The sequence below is a fragment of the Poecilia reticulata genome, chromosome 9 (genome assembly GCF_904066995.2).
Source record: "Poecilia reticulata chromosome 9, P_reticulata-male-v2, whole genome shotgun sequence".
NCBI lineage: Eukaryota > Metazoa > Chordata > Actinopteri > Cyprinodontiformes > Poeciliidae > Poecilia > Poecilia reticulata.
This window is the reverse complement of record NC_088838.1, coordinates 33,757,359-33,775,419: the sequence shown is the minus strand read 5'-3', so window position 1 is coordinate 33,775,419 and position 18,061 is coordinate 33,757,359. Positions and strand designations below refer to the sequence as shown.

Sequence of the window (18,061 nt, the reverse complement as noted above, 5' to 3'; positions counted from 1 at the left end):
CGGCTAAATGATTAGCAGCTTCAGTCTTCGGTTTCCTGTCTGGAGGTTTCGGCTGTTTGAGGAGGATTTTCCTGCGATTCTTCTCAGGGTCAATCCTAATTCCTGCTGACCACTGAGCCCGGCTGATGATCCGTTTCTGCTCAGCTGGGGAATCTTTAACCGCAGGCGAAACATAAATACTTTACTAAAACCAAAACTAAAAACCTGGGTTCATTTTTATTCTCCTTATTTTAGTTTGACCATCTGGTCAATTACCAACAGAAACTAATCTGCTGCATGAACATTTGAAGAAAACTTTCTACATATATTAATAATTTGAAATGAAATGTACAACTACCTTTCATATTTAAATAAAAAAACTGGAGCTGATGAAGAAAAAAGTTAAAGAATTTGCAGATTTTAAGGTTTTTTAATCAGTGAGGATGTTAAAGTTTGGTGATAAAATGAGAATAGGTTCAACTCGTTTCCATATTTTCTGAAGGATTTTGATTTTCCACACATTTTTCTGCAGGAATATAAAAACTGTTTGACTTGCCTGCAATCTGAACTATTTAAATGATTTGGGAGAAAAGATTCATCTGGAAAACTGTAAATATCCATAATCCATTAAAAACTAAAACACGTCTTCAAGAGGGAGATGATGGAACAAAATGGAATATAAAAATGTTCTTCGTCCTATTTGTTATGTTGGTTTCGTAACTTTTGACAGTTTTAACAGAAAATTCATCAGATAATTTCAGACACTAACAGCTGAATCTGTCCTGTAGTTCCACTTTGAACCAGCAGATGTCGCTGTTCGACATGTGACTGTATTTAATCAGCAGGTGCTTCTCAACAGAAACTCTTAAAAATCACAAACTGAGCAGAATTAAAACTGTGTAGCAGAAACTTGAACTGTTTCGGGATAATAATCTTAATAAAACGTGTTATATTCGCTCCGCTCAGTGATAAAATGAGTGTAAATGAAGTGATTTAGCTGCGGAACCAGAAGCTGTGCGCAGGTTTGTTGTTCAGTGTTTGGCGCAGAAAGCGGCTGTTGTTCTCTGTATGCTAATCCCGCCGCGGATCTGTGTGAATGTCTCAGTGTGTCACCGATAACAAATGGCTTTGTCTAAAACGGAGCTGCGCACCAAACCTGCAGATTATCGCCAATATTCTCATTTCCTGCTGGTTTCAAAGGCTACAAGTATAAATATGTTTTTAACTAAAGTTAACTTGTTTTTTCTTCTTCTTCAGTTGTGCAAGTTTGTTTTGTGTTGATTGTTCTGATGCGCTCCGTGCGTAATGGCCTTCATCCCCCTCCTCCTCAGCTCCCCAGCAGCGCAGAGGGAGGAGGAGACGCACTCGTCTCAATAAAGCGCTTGATTCATCATGTGAGGGAGAAAAGCGCAGAGTTGCTGCAGGGTTCGGTGTCCTTTACGCACCGACTGCGCATCTCCGCTGTGCGTCCTGGCGCGTCCATCCGGAGCTCAGCAGGAGAGAAAACATTGTTTCTAGATTCTTCGTTTCATATCGGATTCCTGTTTCCACTCAGCTTGTCGGACGGTATGTCTGTGAAGTGACGGGTCCAGTTCGGAGCAGTAAAACTTTCCCTCTGTTACCGTTTGAATCATGTCGGAGAGGAAACCGTCGCTGAGGGCCGGCGGCTCCGCGCAGAGCCGCTTCCAGGTGGATGTGGTGACGGAGGGCTCGTCCTCCGCGGATCCGGCCCAGGCCCCGGCTCCAGAGGAGTCCAAGGGCCGCTTCAAGGTGGTGGGCTTCATGGACCCGGGCCTGGGCCCCGCCGCGGACATCGGGCCCCCGCCGGATGTCTTCCACGAGCCGGACACGGCGAAGAGCGACTCCGTGAGCCTCCACTCCACCGGCACCGGGCAGACCCACATCTCAGACTCCCACTCCAACACCTACTACATGCGGACCTTCGGACACAACACCATCGACGCGGTGCCGAACATCGAGTTCTACCGGCAGACCGCCGCGCCGTTCGGGGAGAAACTCACCAGACCGTCGCTGTCGGAGCTGCACGACGAGCTCGATAAAGTAACAATAATCAGTTCAAAGTCATTTTAGTTGGAGGAACATTAGAGCGAAGACTCGGAGATTTAATTCTGATTTTTAATGTTTTACATTTTTAGACTTTTTTCTGATAATTCTGAGGGAAAAAAGTAACTTTTTGTTCAGTGTCCCTTATCCTCTTCCGTACATTTGACTTTATTTGCACAGAAAGTCTAATGAACTGCAAAACATTAGTTTTGATCTGATAAATTATTGATGAATAAAACCTGAGTCTGTGGCTGATTTCCTGCTGATTTAAGGTTTTTCTGGCTGAATGAACCGATAACGAATCTTTTTTAAGATCTCTGGCAGAAGCTAACAGATATTTTTCCATTACTTGATCATGGCTCCAACTAACGAGGGCCTTTGGAGGAACAACCGGCCCACAGCATCACAGGTCCTCCACCATTCTTCCTTCGTTTCACTCCAGACTCAGTGGGAATGTTGTAGATAAAAACCTCGTTTTATCTGAACAAACGGCTGAAATTCGTCCCATCAGAGTTCAGCGAGCTCCAAGTTCCTGTTTGTGACACAGAGAGAGACTCTTTTTTTTCTTTTTTCTCTCTGCTGCATGTTTTCTATCAGTGAGTTTTGGAGATTTGAAGGTCTGACAAACACGGAGCCTCATTTAGCCTGACGACCATCAGGTTCATGCTAACGCTTTAAATGCTGCTGTTGATACTTTAATAATAAGGATAGTTTCTGTTGGGATAGATACGTTTAGATAGACAGCACCATTTACAATCACCAGCATTTACAGTCAATCTGTTTAGTTTTAAAAGCATCAAAGCATAAAAACATGAAACTTTTTTCTTTGTGGTTTTTCAGCTGTAGTTTTAGTTTACTTGCTCTGTCAATTCAAACTCTAAACTTTATTTTCCCTCAGTTCCGCAGGGACACGGGCCCCTGATGGCCCCCAACTAGAACCGCCCATGTTGTAAACGTAGAGGCCCCACAGGGTCAACAGAGCCAAACGAGCAGGAAACTCTGGTCTAGATTCTGTTCGACAAACTTTAATCATTTTTTCACTCTTTAAACATTTCAGACATCAATAATTGTTTCCTCAGAAATTTACTTCTGTTTTAGAAATTTTCTGAGATTAATCTCATAATTTCTGACTTATTTTTAGCAAATTTTCTTCTTTTCAAGCTCAGAAATTTCCACTTTTTTTCTAGAAAATTTCTGAGATGATCTCAAAACTCCTATTCTGTAACAGATTGTCTTTTTTTTGAAACTCAGAAAATGTACAAAAGTTCAAAATGTCTAAAATTTTTATTCTTACTCAGAAATGTTCCTGTTTTGTCTAGAACATTTCTGAGGTTCTAGAACATTTCTGAGGTTAATCTCACAATTTCAACTTTTCAGACTCAGAAATTTCCTTTATTTTAAAGAAAAATTCTAAGATTAATAGAAGAATTTATTAGTTTTTTTTTCTAGAAAACTTAAAAATTTTCAGGCTCAGAAATTTCCAAGTTTTTTCTCGTAAATTCCTGAAACTAATCTCAAAATGTCAGTTTTTTGGATGGAATGTAGCTCCTCGTTCTTATCATTACGTCATCCTTTGGTAGGATGACGTAACGATACGTCATCCTACCAAAGAAGCGCTGAAGAATTTAGAAAACAAATGTTGAAACTCTGACCTACTTTCTTGGTTTACTTGTATATTTTTCCTGACATTCCGTCTCTTTGTCGTTCCTTCTCCCTTCAGGAGCCGTTCGGGGACGGCCTGGTCAACGGCGAGGAGCCGTCAGCCGCAGAGGAGGCGGCGGCGCTGATGGCGAAGGAGGCGAAGGGAGGAGCGGTGAAGTTCGGCTGGGTGAAGGGCGTCCTGGTCGGTGCCGACAGCTGGAGTCTCAGATAAGCTGCGTGTTTGCGGCAGTCAGGTGTCGCTAACCTGTAGAAACGTGTTCCAGGTGCGCTGCATGCTGAACATCTGGGGAGTGATGCTCTTCATCAGGATGTCCTGGATCGTTGGTCAGGCTGGAATCGGTGGGTGGAAACGTTGGAGTTGAAGTTGTTCCTGTTTGGGTTTTATTCTCGGATCTGATGAAAAACCGTGTTTTCGTTCAGGTTTTTAACGGCTCGTGTGTTTTTGTGGAACAGGACTCACCATCGCCATCATCCTCATGGCCACTCTGGTCACCACCATCACCGGCCTGTCCACCTCCGCCATCGCGACCAACGGCTTCGTGCGCGGAGGTGAGGAACCGAGAGATTCAGTACAAACCACAACTAAAATCTATTTGTCTCCGACTTTAGGACTGAAATAAATCATATTTGCGTGACACAGAATCAGGACCAGACAGAATAAAGTCACAATATTAGCCGAAGATTCAATATTATCAGAGAAAATGTTGTGAAAATTGTTACTATAATCATTGATAAAGACAATCTAAGAGCTGTAACAGTATTTATTAATGACTACCTGAGGTGGAGCGTACTACCTGATCTCCAGAAGTCTCGGTCCGGAGTTCGGAGGCTCCATCGGTCTCATCTTTGCCTTCGCCAACGCCGTGGCGGTGGCCATGTACGTCGTGGGTTTTGCTGAGACGGTCGTTGAGATGCTCAGTGTAAGAGTTTTATGAGATACTTTAGACCGTCAGTCTGATGAAGATCGGGCCTAAAAGGAAACGTTTCCCTGCAGGACGTCGACGCGCTGATGACTGACGAGCTGAACGACATTCGCATCGTCGGGACGCTGACCGTCATCCTGCTGCTGGGAATCTCTGTGGCCGGGATGGAGTGGGAAGCCAAGGTGAGGAAGCCTGGAAAAACGGGAAATTATGAGTTTGGTTTATTAAAAGTGATTGTTAGTTTTTACAGATTCACCAAAAGAAACATGGCGGATTTTTTAAACAGTATCCATGTGTTGATGGAGCATCTAGAAAAACTTTCTACAGTTTAAGGGTTTTATAAAGTTCTTTCCTTTACGGATCAATGCGGACATTTTGTTTGAGTTAAATAAAGTTTTATTTTTCTTTTGGGTCAAAACGCATCACAGACTTAATAAGTCTAAGATCTAGTGCAAAAATCCTACACTGTAAAACCTGCTGGGTTAAAAATAACCCAACAGTTTTTACAGTGTATTAGGATTTAATAAGACTAAACTTATTAGACTGACTTCCCAACATCCATCCATCCATCCATCCATCCATCCATCCATCCATCCATCCATCCATCCATCCATCCATCCATCCACCCATCATCCATCCATCCATCCATCTATCATCCATCCATCCATCCATCCATCCATCCATCCATCCATCCACCCATCATCCATCCATCCATCCATCTATCATCCATCCATCCATCCATCTATCATCCATCCATCCATCCATCCATCTATCATCCATCCATCCATCATCCATCCATCCATCCATCCATCCATCCATCCATCCATCCATCCATCCATCCATCCATCCATCCATCCATCTATCCATCCATCCATCTATCCATCCATCCATCCATCCATCCATCCATCCATCGTCCATCCATCCATCCATCCATCTATCCATCCATCCATCCATCCATCCATCCATCCATCCATCCATCCATCCATCCATCCATCCATCCATCGTCCATCCATCCATCCATCCATCCATCCATCCATCCATCCATCCATCCATCCATCCATCCATCCAACTATCATCCAACCATCCATCCATCCATCCAACTATCATCCAACCATCCATCCATCCATCCATCCATCCATCCATCCATCCATCCATCCATCCATCCATCCATCCATCCATTCATCCATCCATTCATTCATTCATCCAACCATCCATCCATCCACCCATCCATTCATCCATCCATTCATCCATCCATTCATCCATCCATTCATACATGCATTAATTGCTTCATTTTGATGAAACAGTTCTAGTTATATTAACACATTATTTCATTTATAACCTGGGAAAATGTTTTGTCATAAATGAAATAATCTCAGGGTAATTAGAACTTTTTAATCAAAATTAATGAATTATTGAGTTAAAACAAACTCATTTAATTTTGCTGTAAACTTTCTTCAGCCTTAACTGTAGGAAGATATTTGTACCAAAACCAAAAATACTTGGTAAAATGTTTCTGCTTCCTGTTTGTGCGGTTCTGTAACTGAATCAGGAAAAGTTTGAAATGACCCTTTACTCCTTTGGTTCTCTGATCCATCAGGCTCAGATCGTCCTCTTGGTAATCCTGCTAGCGGCTATCGCTAACTACTTCCTGGGCACGTTCATCCCGGTGGACAGCAAAGAGCCCAAAGGATTCTTTGGTTACCACAGTGAGTTCACATCCCACACGCCAGCCGTCCTCTTACTCCGGGTTTTATTCGGCTCTTTTCTAACTCTCCTGTCTCTCAGCTGCCATCCTCTTTGAGAACTTCGGTCCAGATTTTAGAGAAGAAGAGACGTTTTTCTCCGTGTTTGCGATTTTCTTCCCTGCTGCCACTGGGATCCTAGCAGGAGCCAACATCTCCGGTGACCTCGCTGTGCGTTTTTATTGAATAAATATGGAATCTGTTTACATTTCTGTCAGATACCCATTTTAAAATATCTGGTGTTCCTCAGGGCTCTGTGTTGGGACACCAAAAAAGACTCGTTTTGATTTTTTTTTCTTGTTTTGAAGTGAATGTTTTCATTTCTGTGCCGTCAGGACCCTCAGTCTGCGATCCCCAAAGGAACGCTGCTGGCCATCCTGGTCACAGGCCTCACCTACGTGGCTGTGGCCGTTTCTGCAGGTTCAGTTAAATATACACGATTTTATTTTAGCTACAAAGATCTAATGTTCAGCTAAACTGAAAATAATATATTTAAGCCCGTTGCAATAAGCAATTAGTCAATTAATTGCGTGCTAAATTAAAATGAGCTCCGATTTGATTAGTAATTATATGCAATTTTGCTTATGATCCATATTATTAATGGTTTAGGATGTGTGAAATTGTTATTTCTGTTTTATTTATTGCATCTGGTTATTTTATTTTGGATTTTTAAAATGTCTTCCAGTGGCATTGTGGAGTTTTAGATGGTATTTTTAATATATTACATGAAAATGGTCTCAAAACAACAACATTACTGTTTATTCCAACAACTTCTGGGACAATTAATTATTTGTATATTTTGTATTACATTCTTTTTTAGACTCTTTTGGTTTAAAATCAGATGAAATGTCGTTGCTGTTTTTGCTCCATCAGTGAAGTTGCCGCTGTTTCTCTCAGGTTCCTGTATCGTCAGAGATGCGACTGGCGACCACAACGACACGGTGAGCGACACGGTGAACTGCACAGACGCCGCCTGTACGCTGGGCTACGACTTCTCCATCTGCAAGGAAGGAGGCTGTCAGTTCGGCCTGATGAACGACTTCCAGGTACAAACACCTCAGTGTAATTACCTCATCGCAGAGGGGACTGTGGATGGTGTTGCTGCTACGTGTTTAGCATCGAGATGCTACTTTAGGCTTGAATATCCATCCATTTTCTTGCACCCTTGTCCCTCAGTGGGGTCAGGAGGTGCTGGTTCCTCTCCAGCTCATGTTCCGGGCGAGAGGCGGGGTCACCCTGGACAGGTCACCAGTCTGTCGCAGGGCAACACAGAGACACACAACCATGCACACACACACTCACACCTAGGGGCAATTTAGAGAGGCCAATTAACCTGACAGTCATGTTTTTGGACTGTGGGAGGAAACCGGAGTACCTGGAGAAAACCCACCATGCACAGGGAGAACATGCAAACTCCGGGAATCGAACCCAGAACCTTCTTGCTGCAAGGCAACAGCCCCACCAACTGCGCCACTGTGCAGCCCTAGGCTTGAATAGCTTTGCTAATAGGCTAACTGAGTTTAGCACAACTTTAACTGTTCCAGCGCTCCGACACGTCGGTTTTAGAAGCAGAAATTAACCCTCAGTGCACCGAGGGAAGCAGCTTGGTCGGCTCTCATTGTTGTTTGTGGATGTAGCTTGTGCGTCAGATTTAAGGTCGCACCAGAAACGCATGAATGCAAAGGTTCCGGCTGAGGATAAAAAGCGATTGCACTTTTTTTTTTTTTTACAAATTACGTGACTGATTAATAAATTTGAATGCGCTAAAGACCAAATACGATCTTATTGTAGATTCTGTAATAAAATCTGATCTATCTTATTAGAGCTTCAGTGTTATAAAGTCTCTTAATCTGACACCAATAACACAATAAATAAGAATGAAAAGTCACAGTTTATGGTAATCCTGGTAAAAGTATTACACATCTAAACTGAAATTGTTTCTGTTGAATGTATTTTCAATTTTTATGATCCTGTTTGTTGTGTGTTTAAAGCTGTTACACACACATATTTTGGGTTATTTATTCTGTCATGACAACAAAAATTAATTTTCAAAGTCAACTTTTCAGATTAAAAGCTTATTAAATGCTGGGAGCTAAATATTTAGCTTACTGAGAAGTTGATGGTCTGAGCAGATATGGGCCACTGATCTCACGGTGTTTTATGAGGACCATGTTCTTGTGTCTTTCCTGTTTTGAAGAGCGGCTAAGATATTTGATATTTGAGGAAAGATGCAGAGAATCTTGGGAATGTGTGTTACGTAAAGGCCAGAGAGCGGACAGAGAGTGACGTGCAGCAACACACCCACCGTCATTGTTTTCCCCGGAGGCCCATCGCTCTCTGGCCGCTGGCGATGCCGTGACAGGACACAAGGCCGTCCCACTTCCCAGAGTACAAAACACGTCACGGCCGTCCACACGCCGCCGCCGCGCCAACAGCAGGACGCCATCATCATTTCTGCTGCTGCAGAAAACTGTCATAACTTAATCTGGTTAGAAGGTGTTGGAGTGAAGCTGAGGGAGAGAAGATGCCCTCAGACTGTGTGTGTGTGTGTGTGTGTGTGTGTGTGTGTGTGTGTGTGTGTGTGTGTGTGTGTGTGTGTGTGTGTGTGTGTGTGTGTGTGTGTGTGTTACAAACAGAGCGGTTCTCAGCATCACGCAGAGAGCCGTACAGAGATAATGCCGTCTGTTGTTCTGGGTCACAAGATTCGTGCTGGTCGGACCTGAATGAGCGCATTATGGCCGCCGCCTGCGCTCACTTCCAACCCGCTGACACTGATCTCACTGAGCGCGCTCCAACACACACGCTGCTGCTAACGTGACCGCAGGACTCTGGAGTGTCTGTTGCAGCCCAGCCAGGGCCGGCCAAGGCCTCTTTGGGGCCCAGAGCAGATTTTCATTCTGGGGCCCCAGAACTACATGCTTTATCATTTCTACCATGTTTAACATCGCTACCAGAATTAGCATCATGTGTAATTAACTCACATCATGTCTTTTAATGTGGCATTTTAATTTAACCGAGTAGCAAATGAAAAAAATATTTTGAGATGCAGAATATTAAATGCGCCATTTTATTTTAGTTATTTGTAAGTAACCATTCATCCATCCATCCATTTTCTTCCGCTTATCCGGGGTCGGGTCTCGGGGGCAGCAGCCTCAGGAGGCCCAGACTTCCCTCTCCAGCCTCTTCCAGGTCCTCCAGGAACCCCAAGGCGTTCCCAGGCCATAGAGAGACATCATCCCTCCAGCGTGTCCTGGGTCTCCCCTCCTCCCGGTGGGACCTGAACTCCTCACCAGGGAGGCGTCCAGGAGGCATCCTGACCAGATGCCCGAGCCTCAACTGGCTCCTCTCGACGTGGAGGAGCAGCGGCTCTACTCTGAGTCCCTCCCGGATGACCGAGCTTCTCTCTCTAAGGGAGAGCCCAGCCACCCTGCGGAGGAGGAAACCCATTTCGGCCGCTTGTACCCGTGATCTCGTTCTTTCGGTCATGACCCAAAGCTCATGACCATAGATGAGGGTGGGAACGTAGATCGACCGGTAAATCGAGAGCTTCGCTTTTTGGCTCAGCTCTCTCTTCACCACGACGGACCGGTACAGCGCCCGCTTCACGGCAGACGCTGCCCCAATCCACCTGTCGATCTCCCTTCTTCCCTCATTATGAACAAGATCCCCAGATACTTAAACTCCTCCACTTGAGGCAGGACGACCCCCCTGACCCGGAGGAGGCACTCTACCCTTTTCCGGCTCCAGACCACGGCCTCGGATTTGGAGGCACTGAGCCTCATCCCGGCCGCTGATGTTACTTACATCAGCTGATAAGTTTTACATGTCATATTTGATTTGATATACATTCTTATTTAATAGCATTTAGTTTGTACTATTCAAGGTTATTTTCAATATATATATATATATTATTATGCTAGCTGGTGCTCTTTGGAGCCCCCTGGTGGCCCGGATGTTAACTTGCTTATGTCTTGGGCCGGCTGTGACCCCAGGAGGCTCTCAGCCTCTATTTCTGTTTCTGAAGCAGCTCTGAGCGATGAAAAGAGAAGTTCTGGATAAATAATAAATGTTTTCATGTGTGAGGATGTAGCAGCCATTCGACCGTGTGTGTGTGTGTGTGTGTGTGTGTGTGTGTGTGTGTGTGTGTGTGTGTGTGTGTGTGTGTCCAGGTGATGAGTCTGGTGTCGTACTTCGGTCCGCTCATCACTGCAGGGATTTTCTCAGCTACTTTGTCTTCAGCTTTAGCTTCCCTGGTCAGCGCACCCAAAGTCTTCCAGGTCAGAGGAAAACTTTGTTATTTCATCCACAATTTGAGGTTTTTTATTTTTTTAACCCTTTTTAATATGCATCTTTTATCTCATTTTATTGTCTTAATAGAAATTAGTGCAGGTTTTCATTGTGTTTAATTCTTTTTATTATAATTTTGTTCCATCTAATTGTATTTCATCCTGTTTTACTTGCAGCCGTTGTTTAGGCTATTTAACATACATTTTATAATGTTTTAAATAATTTTACTAATTAGTCTTTTGGTTGTTTAACGACAACGGAAGCCTAAAAGTGGATCGCGTCAGTTTCTCCTTTCCTCTTGTCTTAAATGAATGAAAACTGTGACATTCCCGGATGTATTTCCTGACAGCAGCTGCTGCTCTGCAGGCTCTCTGTAAGGACAACATCTATCCTGGTCTGGGGATTTTTGCGAAGGGTTACGGGAAAAACAACGAGCCTCTGCGCGGATACGTCCTGACCTTCTGCATCGGCCTCGCCTTCATCCTCATCGGTGGGCAGCGGAGCTCCAGCCTCTCACAGAAAAGCACAATAAATATCTAAACAATGTTTTCGTGTCCGACCAGCCGAGCTGAACATCATCGCTCCCATCATCTCCAACTTCTTCCTGGCCTCTTATGCGCTCATCAACTTCTCCGTCTTCCACGCCTCCCTGGCCAACTCTCCAGGTTTAAACCCAGAAAAATCAAACTTTGTTCCTGCAGGAGTCGCTCTGGCGTGCTGATGTCCTGTTTGTCCACAGGGTGGCGCCCTAGCTTTAAGTACTACAACATGTGGGTTTCCCTGGCGGGGGCCGTCCTGTGCTGCGTCGTGATGTTTGTGATCAACTGGTGGGCCGCCCTCGTCACGCTGCTCATCATCCTCGCCCTCTACATCTACGTCGGATACAAGAAACCAGGTGGGAACGAGACGGAGGCAAAACCACAGAAGAAGAACTTAAATATTCACCATCAGCGGAAATGCTTCTCTAAATGCTTCTCGTGTTTTTTCTACACTAAAAATGTCATAATAACCCCCAAAATAATGTAAAATCTCAACATATTATTCATTATAGAGGTTAATTGAATGAAACATGTCATGGATTTGTTTTTAAAAGATGTAAAATTCCATATATTTTAAATTTTAGTTTAGTTTAAGTCACATTTATCCATCCATCCCAAAGAAGCCAGAGGTGTGGATGAGTATGGAGGGCCAAAACTGACGAATTTAAATGAACAAATACATTATTAAATTATTAAACGAATGTACCATGAAGTAGCTACACTAAATATAATGCAATATGTCATCAAATCATTAAAATGCAGATAACTAATTAACAGTTAATACAAACTTTCTGTTCCTGCAGTGTCACCATGACAACTAAACCTCAGCTAAACGTATTTTTCAGATAAATTGACTAAATTGATTCTTAAGGGCTCTGTTTGTTCAAATTGGGACATTTTTATGAAAATGTGTTTAATTCTGCAATATCAAGCCTAGAAGTGTCTCAGTGCTGCCCTCTGTGGGTGGAGCAGCGGCTACTGCAGTTTTCCTGCTGGTGCATCTACTTTTTTTTTATTCAATTCATCACTGATATTTTCCTTCCCGTCTGGTTTCTGCCTGTGTTTTAACCCTTAGATGTGAACTGGGGTTCGTCCACTCAGGCTCTGATCTACAACCAGGCTCTGACCCACTGCCTCAACCTGTCCAGCGTCGAGGACCACGTCAAAAACTTCAGGTCTTCTGCAGAAACTTTACAGATTCTCACCAAAAGTTTTTTTTCCCCTGACGCGTCCTCTGTGTTTCCCCCGTCAGGCCGCAGTGCTTGGTTCTGGCCGGTTACCCAAACTCCCGGCCGGCGCTGCTGCAGCTGGTTCATTCGTTCACCAAGAACGTCAGCCTCATGGTCTGCGGTCACGTCAGGACGGTGCGAGCTGCACTCAGCGCCCTGCGGGGATGTTTCATGCAGCAGTTTCTCCAAACCGCGTCTCCGTCTCTTCCTCCAGGCTTCCCGGCGGCCAAACCTCAAGGATCTGACCCAGGACTACGTTCGGTGTCGACGCTGGCTGATTAAAAAACGGATCAAGGCTTTTTACTCTCCGGTTTTTGCAGACAACCTGAGGCACGGCGCGCAGTTACTCCTGCAGGTACAAAAGGCTGATCTCGGATCTGACATGTGGATTAAAACCTGTTAAAATCACATTAAGAGATTCTCCATGATGACCTCTTTGCTGCAGGCGGCTGGTTTGGGTCGTCTGAAGCCCAACACGCTGGTCATGGGTTTCAAAACCGACTGGAGCGACGGAAACATGAGGGACGTGGAGAATTACATCAACACAATACAGTGAGGGCTGAAATTCAACAACTTATCTGTTGTAATTTTAAGAACATCAAAAATATCTGTTCATTCATTGTCCTGATCCGATCGAGATCCGGACAGGAAACACGGTTCCTCCAGAAAGTTCTGGGTCTCACCAAAGTTCCCTGAAAACATAATTTACCTGAATCCACTAACTCTCTGTGTATGGTGCGATTTTAGTGCCAAGATTAAGAATAATGGGTAGCCAGCGGTGGGAACGTCCTTGTTGCAGGAAGCTACAGCAATTCCAAAGATAGACATTGATCTGATTAATGATCGACCAGAACCAGTAAATCACAAGAATACTGGCTAGCATTAGCTTTGGAGAGGCTAACTAGCTTTCCTAGGCTGGTCATCTGCTACATTACCTACTTCTTATGCTGTCCATTAGCATGATAAGCTAGTGTTAGCCTTGGATAGCCTGCTTCCATTAGCATGATAAGCTAGTGTTAGCCTTGGATAGCCTGCTTCCAATAGCATGATAAGCTAGTGTTGGCCTTGGATAGCCTGCTTTCATTAGCATGATAAGCTAGTGTTAGCCTTGGATAGCCTGCTTCCATTAGCATGATAAGCTACTGTTAGCCTTGGATAGCCTGCTGTCCATTAGCATGATAAGCTACTGTTAGCCTGGGATAGCCTGCTGTCCATTAGCATGATAAGCTAGTGTTAGCCTTGGATAGCCTGCTTCCATTAGCATGATAAGCTAGTGTTAGCCTGGGATAGCCTGCTTCCATTAGCATGATAAGCTAGTGTTAGCCTTGGATAGCCTGCTTCCATTAGCATGATAAGCTAGTGTTAGCCTTGGATAGCCTGCTTCCAATAGCATGATAAGCTAGTGTTGGCCTTGGATAGCCTGCTTCCATTAGCATGATAAGCTAGTGTTAGCCTTGGATAGCCTGCTTCCATTAGCATGATAAGCTACTGTTAGCCTTGGATAGCCTGCTGTCCATTAGCATGATAAGCTAGTGTTAGACTGGGATAGCCTGCTGTCCATTAGCATGATAAGCTAGTGTTAGCCTTGGATAGCCTGCTTCCATTAGCATGATAAGCTAGTGTTAGCCTTGGATAGCCTGCTTCCAATAGCATGATAAGCTAGTGTTAGCTTTGGATAGCCTGCTTCCATTAGCATGATAAGCTAGTGTTAGCCTTGGATAGCCTGCTTCCATTAGCATGATAAGCTAGTGTTAGCCTTGGATAGCCTGCTTCCTAGACAAATTTCTCCTACAGGAGACCAATAAAGTATCTTATCTTTATATGTAGACATTATCCTTGCATATGCTTGCATTAGCTTGGGATATGCTAACATCAGCCTTGGATAGGTTAGCATCTAGCAGGCTAATCTGGTCACCTGCATCTTGTACAGCAAAGAAAAATGGTAACCATACGTTATCTTTAAGCGTCGTACGTTAGCACGTCGTTTCTGAACTCTGCCCTGAATATTTTAGTCTCTGTTCCAGACCTGCTGATTTCTTCATCTTCTCTACATGCCAAGAATCTTTAGTGACACAAAGTTTCGTTGTTAAACGTTGCAGTGATGCGTTCGACCTGCAGTTTGGGGTGGTGATCCTCAGGCTGATGGATGGACTGGACATCTCTCACATCCCAGGACAAGGTACCTCCAAGTTTTTACTGTAAATATGTCAGTTTTCAACGTCCGACAGCTTCGTTTTCTCCAAATTCATATCCTCAGTTCTTCTTTCTACCCTTTCCAAGAATACGACGGAGCATAAAAAGAACCAGAATCGACATCCTGAACTTCTGAAATTCATTCTAATGCAGTTCTAAGTTTTAGGAAATGTCAGAAACAAAGATGTTTTGCTCTGTAGATGAGCTGCTGTCGCCCAGTGAGAAACCGCCGAAGGAAAGCAAAGATGTTCTGATTTCCGTCGGTCCTGCTAAAGACTCGGACTCGGATTCCTGTCCATCCAAAACCCACAGCAACCAGAGCAGCCCGCTCATCATCAGAGGTAGAGGAAACAGCGCTTTAGCATGTAGCGCACTTTGCTTCCCCTACATACATTTTTACAGATAAAATAATTTGCTGTTTTGTAAACTTTAGCTGATGAGCTAATGGACTAAATTAGTTTTTCCAGAAAATTCCAAGGCGCTAATTTACTGAATTATAAGCTTTTGTTTGAAGGTTAAAGTGAATTAGAGCTAATGTTTCATGTAACGCTTCAGCATTTTTGCTAACTTTATAAAACATTTACTTAGTTATACTTATTAAAAGTTTTGCTAATAGTGGAGCAAATTTTTAATTTAGCTTTAGTTTCTACTAAATTAGCTTTTCATAAAAAACTAAAGCACTAATTTACTTGGCTGTAAGTTGTAATAATATTCCACTGATGTGCTAATAGCTGACCGGATGTATCTTTGAGCATTTTAGCTAAGTTTGAAAATGTCCAAATTAAATTGGTGCTCAAAGGCTGTAGCTCACGTTCAGGTATAATTTGAATTAAAGTTAGCACTTTAGCATTAGCAGAGCTAATGTTTATGACTGGTTCTCTATGGTTAGCGCAGCTAACTCTGAGCTGATATCAGGTTTATTGTAACAAGGGGAATAAATCTAAAACTGCTGCTTTTAATCACTGCTCGTCACATTTAGAGGTTAAATGTTTTACTCTGCAGCTACCAAAAGTCCTCTGAGTCTGACGGACCAGCGTCTGCTGGAGAGCAGCCAGATGTTCAAGAAGAAACAGGGGAAGGGAACCATCGACGTCTGGTGGCTGTTTGACGACGGAGGTCAGATTTTAAAAATTATCCCACCAAACTTATGAACCCACATTCAGACAGAACCACTGTCAGGTTCCGTTTTCCATTTTCACTGCAGGTTACTGAACCGTTCAGATGTTTCTTCAATCCTTTAAACCAGAGAACAGAGGAAATCCTGCCTGAGTGAAAACAAACCTGCTTTTCGTGTTTTCCTGCAGGTCTGACTCTGCTGATCCCCTACCTGCTGACCAACAGGAGCAAATGGGGCGACTGCAGGATCCGGGTCTTCATCGGCGGGAAGATCAACCGGATCGACCACGACCGCCGAGCGTGAGTCTCCGTCTCACGTTTTCTGCCCCGCTGTTTTCTGTCTCCAAGCTGCTGCTGCGTCTCTGCAGGATGGCCACGCTGCTCAGCAGGTTCAGGATCGACTTCTCCGACATCAACGTCCTCGGAGACATCAACGTGAAACCCAAGAAACACAAGTAAGACCCAAACGCCTGCTGCCTTCCGGTTTAGCTAACCCCGACGGGGTTTAGTCTCCGATTCAATGGAGACTCAGCTGGTAAATCTACCATAAATCTCAGGAAACGTTTCCAGTGTGACGCCAAACGTAGCTCCATCTTTGCAGCCGACTGCGTCGTAAAGACATTTCCAACAGTGTTTCTGCTGTGACAGCAAGCTGAGCTTCAAGGAGCTGACCGAGCCGTACCGGCTGAAGGAGGACGACATGGAGCAGGAGGCGGCGGAGAGGCTGAAGGCCCAGGAGCCCTGGAGGATCACCGACAACGAGCTGGAGCTCTACAAAGCCAAGGTTCCCTCTTCTCACTCACCGACCCCGATTAAAAACCTGAACTCATCACTGACACCAAGATGAATGTATGATTTCTCCTCCAGACCAACCGTCAGATCCGACTGAACGAGCTGCTGAAGGAACACTCCAGCAGCGCCAAGCTAATCGTGGTGTAAGAACTGCTTCAGCTTCCTTTGACAGAAACGAACAGATTTATTGTTACAATAAACCTGATATCAGCTCAGAGTTAGCTGAAACATAAACATTAGCTCTGCTAATGCTAAAGTGCTAACTTTAATTCAAATTACATCTGAACGTGAGCTTCAGCCTTTGAGCACCAATTTAATTTGGACATTTTCAAACTTAGCTAAAATGCTCAGATACATCAGGTCAGCTATTAGCACATCAGTGGAATATTATTACAGCTTACAGCCAAGTAAATTAGTGCTTTAGTTTCTTATGAAAAGCTAATTTAGTAGAAACTAAAGCTAAATGAAAAATTTGCTCCACTATTAGCAAAACTTTTAATAAGTATAACTGAGTAAATATTTTTTAAAGTTAGCAAAAATGCTGAAGTGTTACATGAAACATTAGCTCTAATTCACTTTAACCTTCAACCAAAAGCTTATAATTCAGTAAATTAGCGCCTTGGAATTTTCTGGAAAAACTAATTTAGTCCATTAGCTCATCAGCTAAAGTTTACAAAACAGCAAATTATTTTATCTGTAAAAATGTATGTAGGGGAAGCAAAGTGCGCTACATGCTAAAGCGCTGAATGAAAAGTTAGCTTTGCTGTTAGCGCATTAGCACATCACTGCTATTGTGTCTTCTTTAGCTTTATTTTAGGTGTTTTTGATAAATATAATGTGTGTGTGTGTGTGTGTGTGTGTGTGTGTGTGTGTGTGTGTGTGTGTGTGTGTGTGTGTGTGTGTGTGTGTGTGTGTGAGCAGAAGCATGCCGTTGGCCAGGAAGGGCACCGTGTCTAGCGCCCTCTACATGTGCTGGCTGGAAACGCTGTCCAAAGACCTTCCTCCGCTGCTGCTGGTCCGAGGAAACCACCAGAGTGTCCTCACCTTCTACTCATAACACACACACCGGTACCGGTACCGGCACCGGTACCGGCACGGTGTGTGTCGCCGATTATTTATTCCACATTTACATGACCAGACTCCAGGTTTCAAGGTTTCCTCCAGACTCCAGGTTTCCAGGTTTCCTCCCGGCGGCGTCATTAACTTCTCTAATATAAAGCTGTTTATTGGCTTCACCTGACTGAAGACGTTTTAATTAATTACGGTCAACATTTAATGTAATGTGTTCAAATCCAGGTGTTCAGTTACGTTTTATTCCTCTGAAAACATCGTTTTTATTTTGTATTAATTTTGTAGGTGATTTTAATAAAATATTAACAAAACAAGTTTGGTTGATTTTTTTTTTATGTCTGGTTTCATAAAGACGGAGAAACTTCATATAATATAATAAAGCAATAATGCAGCCCTGAGGTTACAGTATTTAAAGGGACATGCTCCCATTTCTCCAGCTGAAACTATGAAACATTAAAAATAAA

At 43.7% G+C, this 18,061-nt stretch overlaps 1 protein-coding gene and 1 long non-coding RNA gene across 3 annotated transcripts; one reads left to right on the top strand and one right to left on the bottom strand.

Moving 5' to 3' along the window:
• The first annotated feature begins 1,343 nt into the window (after positions 1–1,343).
• On the top strand, positions 1,344–17,911 carry slc12a2l (solute carrier family 12 member 2-like). Of its 2 annotated transcripts, XR_001776938.2 has the most exons (27): positions 1,344–2,040; positions 3,764–3,886; positions 3,969–4,044; positions 4,159–4,254; positions 4,486–4,625; positions 4,700–4,810; positions 6,226–6,334; positions 6,414–6,541; positions 6,706–6,790; positions 7,268–7,416; positions 10,540–10,647; positions 11,024–11,147; positions 11,221–11,322; positions 11,397–11,552; positions 12,272–12,371; positions 12,449–12,560; positions 12,640–12,780; positions 12,871–12,977; positions 14,525–14,604; positions 14,819–14,959; positions 15,621–15,734; positions 15,923–16,034; positions 16,103–16,189; positions 16,383–16,518; positions 16,602–16,669; positions 17,448–17,671; positions 17,706–17,911. XR_001776938.2 is itself a non-coding variant. In XM_008419509.3 (26 exons), exons 1-26 carry the CDS (start codon positions 1,612–1,614, stop codon positions 17,581–17,583), a joined length of 3,270 nt encoding a protein of 1,089 aa, XP_008417731.1. In that variant the 5' UTR covers positions 1,344–1,611; the 3' UTR covers positions 17,584–17,911. The 2 variants fall into 2 exon arrangements, 1 of the variants encoding a protein (XP_008417731.1); XM_008419509.3 differs by having other exon boundaries at positions 17,448–17,911.
• Positions 7,106–7,524, bottom strand: LOC145552911 (uncharacterized). Its single transcript, XR_014089047.1, has 2 exons — positions 7,441–7,524; positions 7,106–7,370 (listed from the first exon to the last, which is right to left on the bottom strand). It is a non-coding gene; the product is annotated as an uncharacterized LOC145552911 (long non-coding RNA).
• Positions 17,912–18,061: the final 150 nt, after the last annotated feature.

Excerpts from the sequence above, each read along its gene's own strand:
- slc12a2l (XM_008419509.3), top strand. The coding sequence starts at position 1,612 with ATGTCGGAGAGGAAACCGTCGCTGAGGGCCGGCGGCTCCGCGCAGAGC. Across the intron at positions 6,791-7,267 it reads GGCTGTGGCCGTTTCTGCAG|GTTCCTGTATCGTCAGAGAT; the intron begins GTTCAGTTAAAT and ends TGTTTCTCTCAG. Across the intron at positions 11,323-11,396 it reads CTCCCTGGCCAACTCTCCAG|GGTGGCGCCCTAGCTTTAAG; the intron begins GTTTAAACCCAG and ends GTTTGTCCACAG.